The sequence below is a fragment of the Otolemur garnettii genome, unplaced genomic scaffold (assembly GCF_000181295.1).
Source record: "Otolemur garnettii isolate 467f Iridium unplaced genomic scaffold, OtoGar3 scaffold00006, whole genome shotgun sequence".
Taxonomy (NCBI): domain Eukaryota; kingdom Metazoa; phylum Chordata; class Mammalia; order Primates; family Galagidae; genus Otolemur; species Otolemur garnettii.
In genome coordinates this window covers 11,393,968-11,405,160 of record NW_003852401.1, presented here as the reverse complement: position 1 = coordinate 11,405,160, position 11,193 = coordinate 11,393,968, and the positions used below count along the sequence as shown (strand labels likewise).

The 11,193-nt window shown below is 44.6% G+C and overlaps 1 protein-coding gene across 1 annotated transcript in view; it reads right to left on the bottom strand.

Moving 5' to 3' along the window:
• Positions 1-6,241: 6,241 nt before the first annotated feature.
• Positions 6,242-11,193, bottom strand: part of CUNH9orf92 (chromosome unknown C9orf92 homolog) — a 13,818-nt gene continuing 8,866 nt past the window's right edge. The window contains 1 exon segment of the mRNA XM_012812800.2: positions 6,242-6,314. Coding sequence (XP_012668254.1) covers positions 6,242-6,314 — 73 coding nt within the window.

Sequence of the window (11,193 nt, the reverse complement as noted above, 5' to 3'; positions counted from 1 at the left end):
TTGGTTCCTATTTAAACCCTCAGTAAGCTGCTCTATGCCAAATCTAAACTTCGGCAGTTGAAGGGAGAGGACAACAATGAACCTGAGTCGGAACTCTCTGGCCTTTGAAGCCTTTTTTCTCTGTCCTCTTCCCAATTTGAGGGATCCCAGCATCTCACATCCCCACTACTTGGACCACTCCATATTCACCCAGCTTCTTCCCTGACTAGGACAAGAAGGGTGACACTGAGTGGAAGGGTGTCTACTGGACCTGTCCTGGGGGAGCCTGGAGACACAGGAAGGAAGGAGGGAGGGAAGGAGGGAAGGAGGTAGGGAAAGAAAAGAAGCAATCACATCCTGGGGACGTTTCCATGGGCTTTTAAGAATGTTCAGCTGCTGTCCAGTGGTGGCGCCATTTATCTGTGGGGGAGATGATGCCTGGTTTATTCTCAGTAAGGTGTTTCGGGAGTCTGAGCCTGAGGGGCTCTGGATGGAAAAACAACAACAAAATGAAACAAAACAAGGCTCGCTCTGCCTGTCATCCAGGGATATTCAAAGGTGGGTAAAGAAAGGAGATTGAGGCGGGGACTGAGACCTTGCTACATTGTGAATGCCCTCGTCCCCCACCGTCTGCCCCCAAATCATGATTGTTTCATGTAGTTCTTTCTCCCTTTGGTAAGGAAAATGGGATGTGGTGTCAATTACAGGGAAAAATATACAAAGTCCTAATGGCTAATCTATTCTTCTAAGTATGAGGAGGGCTACAGCACCTAAGAGACTCCATCTAATTGTATAATAAAACTTGAATCATTTCCAGCCAGATTGGACATGCCAAGTCTGTGGGAGAAGGCTTAGGCTGCCACTGCTGCTGCCCCGGGCAGGAGAGGGGTGAGCTGACCCTAGAAATTGCTTGTGGGTAAAATCAGAGGAGGATCTGAAGGGAGCCAGGAATATGGCTGCAGGGAGCGATGAGGGACTGTACAGATGCTGGACCGTAAATAGTATCTTCCTATTTTATGTGTCTCGGTGGTGGCAGTTGTTTTCTCAGCCAGAATGTCTCTGTCAAGAGCCTACCCATGGAGAAGAAATCCACAACACTGCTCCACCACGTTCTCGCCCTTCTTCCCTCTTCCCTGGACTAATTGTTTGTAGACTGGTCCTTGAAAAAACTCATGGTGCCAAGCATTTTCGCATCATTTATCTTGCTTCGTTTCGTCCTCCTGACAACCCTCAGAGGAAAATCCAATTATCATTTTACAGATGAAAAATCCAAGAGAGACTGAGTTGTCCAAAGTTGCACTGCTAAAACATGACGGCTCTGGGACTCAAACCTAGCCTTTCTAACTCCTTCCTGGCCTTTTCTGCCCTTCCCCGGCTATCCCGGTTTGGGGCCAGCAGGGCCTCTTTGCAGAGCCCTGTTAAGTGATTTCAGTGTCAGGGCCCAGTAGAAACCTGGTGGGAAGAAGAAGGCGTGTGCAGCGGAGAGCTGGTGGCAACACAGAGACTAAAATTAGCTTTCTCCTTTCAACTCTTTCTGATCTGATCGAAAAACATGAAAAGGCTTGCAACCCCCGTGCATGCAAATCCAATGACAGCTTCTAAAGCCACCACAAAAGGCAAACTCTCTGTTTATTTAAGTATTGGGATTTTTTTTTAAAAAAAGAAAAATACATCTGGGAGTAGAAGTCATTGGGTTATAAATGAGCTCTCGCCCCACCAAAGAAAAAAATAATAATTATAATAAAAATAATGGCACCATATTCTCTGATAAACCAGTGCCAGAAAAGCTCTTGGGGATCAAGTTTTGTCAGTCCCCAGCTTTTACCAATTTAAATTCTTGGCAGAGTATTAAAAAAAAAAGTATAAGGTATTTGAAACTCCAGTCCCTCAGGTACTAAATCTAGCGTTTCCTGGCAATAGATGAATGTTGCTGGAGTGAAAACCTAGCACCACAGGACCATATCTCCGTGGCTGTTCGTATTTATACTTAACAGACAAATATGTCATTCTTTCCGGATCCCTTTACGGGGCCAATTTTTTTTTTTAACCTCACATGTTACCCACCCCCTTGTGATAAAAGTGAAGGCTGACTAAGCCCAGGACACAACTTTGAGTCAGTGGGATGCTCTTTGGTACCAGAAACCATGTTTCCTTAAAACTGCTCACTTTCCTAAGCCGCAGGTATCATAAAAAAGTAGGAACAGGACAGCACTCACTCAGAACTCTGTGGAGATGGGGAAGAGGCACAGGATCCATGTCGCCTGGTGACGTTCATTCCTTGGTCATTTTACATTCTCTTATTCTTTATGGAAAGGTGATTATGATCCACAGAGAGAGCTGAAGCTCGGGTGGTTTTTGCCAAAATTTGGCTTGACACTGTTCGTCTCCTTCCGAGCAGTTAGCAAATAGGTCTCTTCTTACATATCGAGGTCTGGACTCTATTTTTTCTACCCGAGGCTCCTACAATTTCACTGCATCACCAAGAGTTTTGTAGTTGCCTTTTAGAATATCTTTTCTACTCTACTACTTCTAATCAAGTTTCTTCTTGCTTCTCTCCCGTAACCTCTGATACTGGAGTTTAGTCTAGTTTGAAAATATCTCAGATGACTCACCTCTCTGAGTCTGGAGACCACAATGCAACCGTCATCATATGGAAAATTCAAGAGGACACGTGTTTATTGAATACCTACAATGTTTGGGACACTGTGCTCAATTCTTACCCAATTTTAAGCTTGGATGATGAAACTTAAAAGCCTCACAGAGAAAGGAAGGGTATTAGTACCTTAAGGCCTTTGAAACCCTGGGAAGCATCGCATAAAACACTGCAATGACATATCCATTCTTTGTCCAATCTAGAGTTTCACATTTTTGCAAGGGAAAAACACATCCTTTAACTTTCAGGGGGAAAAAAAAAAGAGATGAGTTTTCAGTTAAAGCGTTAGATATCTTAACCCTCTGTACTTTGTAAAATATTTATATCATAACCTGAGGGACACAGGGAAGGTCTCAGCAGGAATGGAAAGTAACTGGGTGAGGATTTTCAATAAGAAGTTGCCACAGGAACTTTTCACATCTCCTGTGAGTACCACTTAAGCTTTAGCCCATACAGCAGACTTTCCTTAACCCAGGCTGATGAGATGCTCCCCAACTGTCTAAGGCAACCTGGGAACCACAGCAGCCACAAGGTCAACTTTTCTTTTCATTCTCCTACTCTCAAAATAAGGCAGCTGCTCCAGGCAGCCCCTTGCTCTCTGCCCCTTCTTTCTATTCCCTTTCTAGAGTTGTTCATCATGATTTCCATGCCAGCCTTTATCCCCTATGCTGACCTCTCCTTAGAGCTTCAGTCCTGTGTGCCCAGCTGCTTGTGAGATATTGAAACTTGATGGCCTCACCTCAAACTCAGAATGTCCCCAGACAAACCCATTTCATCCCAGAAGTCTGTATTTTAACCAGTGTCCCCAGTTTTCCAACTATCTTCATCTGAAATACTAAAGCCACAAGAAAAGGTTGTCTTTTATTAATAATAGCGAACTTTAATTGGATTTGTTCTATGGGTCATGTGCTTTGCCTCATCTGAGTTCATTTATTGAACCCTCAGCACAATTCTATGAAGCAGATATATTATGATGATGATTCCCATTTTACAGATGAGGAACAAGTTCAGAGATGAGAGGAGATTGACCATGGTTACCTTACTTCCTGTGGGGCTGCAAGAAATGAGTTTCAATTAGATCTTGGTCTGTTCTCCTCCTGAGTCCAGACACAACTACTTCACACTCGGTGCCAATCAGGTATACTCTGACTCTCATCAATTCTTTCTAAGAAATGTCTCTTGAAGTTGTCAGCCCTGGTCGGCCTGCAGTCCACCTCATACCTCCCCTCCTTTTTCCTGGACTGATTTCCCTGGCATCACCATTTCTCTGGCTTCATCAAGACCTCATCTTGTTAAGATGTAGTGTTACCATATTGAAAAGAGCTGACCTCCAGTGGTTCTCCAGGACTTATGCAAACTGTGTTCTAGGAGTATCTCCCCCCACACACACACACACCCTTTTGAAGGGGTGAAAATCTGCTCTGTGCAGGAAGGGGACAAGATAGACCAATGGCAATTTCAGTTTCATAACAAAGAAGACATTGAATAGAAGTTGCAACTAATGAATGTTTTGAAGGAAAGTTCAGAACACTTATGGAAGCCCCTGAAAGGTGAGATAATCTCATCTAGTTAGCTGTTCAGGGAGGCTTCCCTGAGGAAGATCTCAAGGGTGTTCATGGGTGTGTACTGGGTTATAGGACCTTAGAGACCTGTCTTTTGTGGTTCTTCTCAAAGCGTGACAATGTCCTAGGGTGCAATGTGCCTTTCTGAGGGAATGACTTGGTACCAACCAGGATTCCTTAATCCTGAGGCCTTCTATTTTGCAAAGCATCTTAGAGCGCGAGTGTCCTGTAGCAGCTTTGTTTAGAAAAGGCTTCCCCAGAAGATAAAGTTCAGATCTCTCATCCTGCCCATAGTGTTCCAAACACAGTTATCAGCTTGACTCCAGCAGCATTGCCCTGCCTCCTCTCCTCCCCACTTGCTGTTTACATGGCCCCACACTACGCATTAGACACACAGGTTCTCTCCCTCAGAGAATTACCTTCTCTCCGTGCCCCTGTCCAATCATTCCCCACTCTCCAAGGTCCAATTTGAAATCCCAGCTACAAACCAGAAAACATTGTTTTCCCTTTTGCTTTGTTATTCGTGGCTCTCGTATTTTTGCAGTCCTCTAAGCCTTACCTATCTGACTCACTGGCATCTAAAGACTGTGGTACAAGTGCCAGCTTTGCATCCACCTATCTGTGCAACCTTTGGTGCTCAGCCTTCTTAAGTCTCAGTTTTCTCATCTATAAAAACAGGAATATGGTTCCCTGAGAAGCTGAATTGGTTTTCCTTTTCAAATGTGATCAAAGGAGCACAAATGTGGAGAGAAGGCATCTTTGCAGAAACTTTTCTCTTGGTCTTTGAGCGAGCCCATCCAGGCTCTTTTGAGACCTCTCCACGGCACCGTCATCGGGCTGTGGTTGTTTCCCTCAACCCTGCTTCTCTGTTCCCAGTACATCCATCAAGGAAATGAATCCAAGAAGCTTCAGTAGCACAGGTGATTGGCAAGTTGGAAAAGAGCTGGGAGAAGGCATGGGTGGCCTGTCAGTGGGGGGGTGGGTGCCCTGGGAGGACTGATATGAGTCCACGTGTGAGATTCAGCTGCGTATTGATCAAGCCCATTTGCACGTGAACCTCATCATCAGCTCCTGCTTAAGCCCTCACTTCCCGGGTAATTGACTCTCGCATATTGATTAAGATGTTGATGTGTCCCAGGATTTCTCGGTGGTGCTGCAGGCGCGCCTCCCAGCAGGCCAGGCTGGCACGGCTCTCGCAGTACGGCTGTCACCGTGCGCTCCTTAATGGATAAAGCTGTCATCTGAAAGCTGGAATGTCTAGCAGGCACAAAGACGAAATTAACTGTTCAATAATGTATGGGACATGGAAAAAACTTTACCCAACAACTCGAATTGATTGCTGTAAGTGTTTTGACTGTACTTGCCTGTTTTGCATAAAGTCAGCGACTTTGGCTGGCCTGATTTTCACGCACATCCATTTCTCAGCCTCTTTCAGAATAAGAGTTGAGAGACTTCAGCAGCTGCCAGAAATGGACTGTCTGGAAAGGAGGGAATGGGACGGTGGGGAGTAGGTGGCACCACTGACACCTCTCCCCTGAGATCTGTGAGTGATCCTTTGGTCTTTAAAACTATGTGTTTCTGGCAGTTCAGTGGAGTCGTGCTGGAATGGTCATCTTGAGTGAGCTGAGTAATAACTGGGTCTGGAATTCCTGGAGTTCTATGAGCTCACTGTGCCTGTGGCTTGCCTTTCTCGCCCTCTTTGTCAGGCTGAGACCTCTTGCAGAGAGAGTTTGTCAGTCAGACCTATGGGAGGAGAGGGCAATTGGTCACGCATTTAACACCAGTTTGATAAACAATTTTCATATCCTTTCAACTGGACCTTTCTTATTATTTGGGATTGAGTTAAACATGTGCCCTCCAACCATCCCACCAGTCACCCCTGTACATTTCTCCCCCAGTTTGCTTCCTTTCTAACCTGGAAAAGCGGGGGAAATATCAAGGTACCGAAGCTATACTCTACATCTTTTCTGCCAAGCTCAGCCCTTTAAAAACATAACAAGATCCTTTGAACACAGCTCTGTTTTATCACAGGATCTGTATTGAAGTTTTAATCAACACAAGCAGCTGACAAAATAGGAGATTGCAGGTTCGGCTGTACATTATGTATCCTCCTTGTGAGTCTGAAAAAAAATCATAACATTAAAAGAAGAGAAAATAAACAGCCTCACTTAAAAAACAAATGAATCCCACCAAACCAGGGAAATCCTCTCGCACCCAGAGGAAGGCCTGCCGTGTGGCGTGCCGACCGCAGCCCTGGAGCTTGGAGCCTCGTGGAGATTATTACCATAAAACAAATAACCATCTCGTTTTTGTCACCCGCTATGAGTGAACTCAAAGCTTCAGGCCCACATCCAAAGATTCTTTCTCCATGGATTAGACTGACAACTACAGAGGAAGAGAAGATAGGACACTGACCCCTCGGGCCAGTCACTGTGCGGTGGCCCTGGGGGGTGACACATGTTCTGGCCTATGGGCCCCTCTCCTCACCACCCTCTCCATCTCCCTTACTTGCTTCCTCCCTTCCCTTTCTCAGCAAAGGGACCAACACAAAAGAGGTTGTCCCTTTAGTACGCAAGAGAGCCCTGGACAGGGAGGGAAGAGTGCTCTTCTCTCTCCTTCCCAGGCTCAGGTCCCTTTTGAGTCCAGGCTGCTGTCTGTCTTAGACTCCAAGAAAGGCATCTCTGGGGCCCACACCGGGATTTTGTTTCAGGGGTGGTGCATGGAAACTATCAAAGACAGGGACTGTGGTGGATGAAGCCCACCTGGCAAGATTCCTCCTGTGTTGGCCAAGGCCAGCTCTCTCTTCACTAAGAAGGAAGAGGATGCAAGATGGGGTAGAGAACGCCACCCTGTCCACAGCCGGGGGCAGTATGCTGTTGCTTAGATCTGGATTTGAATCTCAGCTCTGCTTAGCACCTGCCGAGGTTCTCTAGCAACGTGCTGACAGAGGGAATGGATGCAGAGGACAGGAAGGGGAAGATGTGGTTCAGGTGGGGCACCCAAGCAAGGCGAAATGTGAAGTATGGATGTCATCCCTCAGGAAGGTTAATACTTTAACTATAGTGTAAGATAACAGATGAATACTTGTTGACAGAGAAGCATTAGAAGACCCAGCATAGGAGTAAGGAAGGTGTGATAAGAGGATTGGTCTGAGAATCCTCTGGAAGCCTGGAGAGTTGCCTGGGGCCACCAGCAATGTTGAAGGCCAGGGATGCTGGGAGTGGCAGGGGAATGATGGCTTGGCCACCATAGAGTTTAGAGAGTGGGCTCAGGGGAGCCTGGAATCTGTTCAGAAGGGCCACCTGGTATAGGGCATTGAGGGCCAGAGCTAAGCTCTCAGTATCAAATAAAGAAAAGACACAATCTTGGCAGGTCTTGGGGCCACCCTTCCTACCAATATTGTAGTGGCATTTCTATCAGATCTTCCACCTTGAAATAAAGCCTTCCTAGGAAGCTTCCATGGAAGTTCTGTTCCTGTGCATTTTAATCAGTTTGCGAGCAGATGCAGAGAGCTGAACCACCAGGTCAAGACTTCTTCCTCTTCAGCTTTCCCCTCCCTTACTTGTTCAAGTCTTGTTCCATGCATGCTCTGTCAGATGGTGGGACACAAAGAAGGAAGACACAGGATCCCTTTTCCCAGATGTCCTCAGCTCGTAGGACAAACCAATACACAGACATGGCCAAAGTGCTGGGGAGGCCAAGAGGATAATGTGATTAATCAAATGAGAAGCATAGTTTATAGAGGTTCATAATTCTCAACTGGTCAAGTGCACGGAGGAACTTCATGTCTTTACAAAAGTAAGAGAGACCCCAAACCTTATACATTGCAATGGGAGGAGACAAAAATTGGGAGAAACTGGGGGAAATACACAGAAGGGCATGACTGGGTCTTGTCTGTGTCCATTCAGGTTGCTATAAGAGTATACCTTAGACCAGATCATTTACAAGCAAAAGAAACTCATTTCTAACAGTTCTAGAGGATGGAAAGTTCAAGATCAAGGAGGCAGCAGGTTCAATGTGTTCATATTGTGGAAGGGACAGGAGGAATGGGAGGAGCGAGCTCACTCCTTCAAGCCCTTTCTATAAGGGCTCTAATTCCATTCATGAGGGCTAATCATCTCCAAAAGGTCCTACCTCCTAATCTACTGCATTGGAAATAAAGTTTCAATGTGAATTTTGGGAGGACAAAGCATAAACTATTGCAGATCTGTCCATGGACTTGATTTGGTAGAAAAACTAGTCTAGCAAAAGCAGCACATGTGAGCACTCAGGCTTGCAAGAGTCAACACAGAGGTAGAGGATTCTTGGAAAGACTTCACAATTATTCTGACCACCTTTGACTTCTAGATTTCTCTGGGATATGGAGAGTGCTTGCCCATCAGCCCTAGGGAAGAGAAGTAAATTAGGTGAGAACTGCAATTTAAAGTGAGGGAGAGGGTTGGCCCAGAGCTTGGGTAACCAATAGCCAGCTCCCCCAATCTGTCTCAGGGCAATTACATTAAGTGATTTGAAGTGGTGAGAGTGGAAATGATTTACTCTGAGAACCTTGTCAGTGCTGCTGTTAAATCATGTGTATGTCATTATGGAACACGGTGGGCGAGACGGTCCCCAAACTACATTCCTTTGCTTCAGGCCCCAGTGCCATTTCTACAACTGGTTATTTCAGGTGACAATTAACAGGAAATGACGGTAACAGCCCCAGGGTGGTCACTTTTCTGAGGGACTCTGGGTATTAAGTTTCAATTACTTATTAGTCTCCCTTCCAAGTCTCCAAAAGGAAACCAGCTGCTTCTGTAGTCACAGGAAATCAGTTACTTTTTTTCTCCTTCCCATTCTCTGTGTTGTCTGTCAAGTTTCAAGAAGTTAAACCAAAAGTTCTGTGGGGTCTCATCTGTAAGAAACACATCTATTTCTTCCACAGTCCACACTCTAAAAGACAAAGTCAAACATGGGAAGAGTAAGATGTAAATAATAAAGCCAGACAAAATCACACATATTTGCCTTTTTCCTTTCAAGATTCTAACCCCACGCTGTTGCGAATGCTCCAGGCAAGGTCCCAGCTGGAATGCAATGTCCTCAGAATTCCCTGCCCTGGTAGTGTATGTACACACATCCGTGCTCCTCTGAGGAACTTTGCTTCAGGTCCACAGAACAGGATGTGCTGGTTTCTAGGAAGAAACTGGCATCCCGGGTCCCTGCCCAGATGGGCACAATGGGCAGTGCTTTCTGTTGACTGTGGCTGTCCAGGCTGCCATGCTGCTTTTCTGCTGCTTTTCTGCTGCTTCTGCAAACAGCTAGCAGCATCTGTTTGAAGTCTGGTCTTTGGGAAGGAGACTCAAGAGAACATGAGCTGGGCTTATCTGGATATCAAAGTCCGAATTAAAAATTTATTCCAGTGTTTGAAAAGTTCCTGGCCAAAATCTTCATGTGGATTTAAAAACTACAAACTCCCTGCTTTCTTCAGTGTCTCTGATTGAGGACTAGAGGATTTATTTCCAAGAAGAAAAAGTGAAAGCAAGACCAAATAGTTCCATAAATGGACTCAGGTCAGACAGCTTCTTAGCTAAATCTGTAAGAAAAGTAATCTGTTAAACCACTTTGGACAAGGGGGAAGCACTTGTTTTCATTATCATTTTTGAAGTTTCTTTTTTCCCCTTTCCTATCACATGTCAGATCACCTGGCTCTTTATTGCTGAAGCTGGAAGGTGAAGAGCAAGAAAGAACTTCTACTCCACAAGCCACAGCCCCACCCCGTCAGACAGAACAGTAGAGAAGAAAGCTGTTTGTTTTTAAACTTGTGGGTTTGAGAGGGGAAAAAGAAGGTGTCTAAGCAAATAATCTAATAGCAATTATGAAATTATTGGTAACCAGAACATAAAAATCATTAGACAAAAACAGGAAAAAATAAATAAGGAAGAAGTGAAAACTTAAGTGGTTTGGTTAGAACAAGGCCATTAACAAAATTTATAGAAGAAATAGAACTAATCTGATACGGGGCACTATTGGAGAAATACTGAAACAGAAGCTGAGAGTGATAAATCAGCTCTAAGGACAAAACGAGGGGAAAGGTCAGGGTGCATATATCAAGTGTAGATTAACAGCAAAGGAAGATAGAAGAAAGAATAGAATGGAATAGAATAGAATAAGGTGATAGAACCATGTCCACAAACAGAAGCAATGGAAACCATAAATGGAGACAGCACCAGAACTGCAAGATATAAACTACAAGACAGAAAGCAACCCGCAAAACCTAAATGCCGAGTCTCAGTCGAATTTATACAGGTCCTCTGGTCCAGGGATTTTGCTCTTTTTGTTGTTTTGGTAAACTTTGTAATTTGAAGGGCAACTCGGATAGCTACCATTAGTGTACAGTTTGATGGAGTTTTCAGAGGGAACACACCCACGTGACCACCATTAGGCACCACCCCTGGAGTATTCGCTGCTACCCAAAAGCTATAGTCTTATTGCCCCTCCCTAAGAATGTCCCCTCTTCAGACAGAAGGTCACATGGGGTCATATAATATTTTCCATTTTTCTTTCATTCAGCATTATAACTTACATCCACATTGCTGCGTGTACTGGTAGTTTGTTCCATAGACATTTGTGTTGCTTCCAGCCTCTGGCTACTAAAAATAGTATTGCTTTGTGTATTCGTGTGGATGTTTTTTGGTGCCCTCAGACATGAATTTCTGTGGGTATACGTTTAGATGGATTGCTGGGTCATAGAATACATGTCTTTTAGCTTTAGTAGATATAAATCCCCAAACAATTTTTCATAGCTCTGTATCTGGTTCCATTCCTGTTAACAGTATGTAAGAGTGGCTGTTGCTTCACATCCGCACCAACACTGAGCATTACCGATTTATCTTAAAAGTACATTCTGATGGATAATCGTTAATATTAAATTGTGATTTTAATTTGGCAAGCCTAATTTTACATTAATTTGTAAGTTTGTTACCAATTTAGATATCTTCTTTTGTAAAATGGCTATTCAATTAT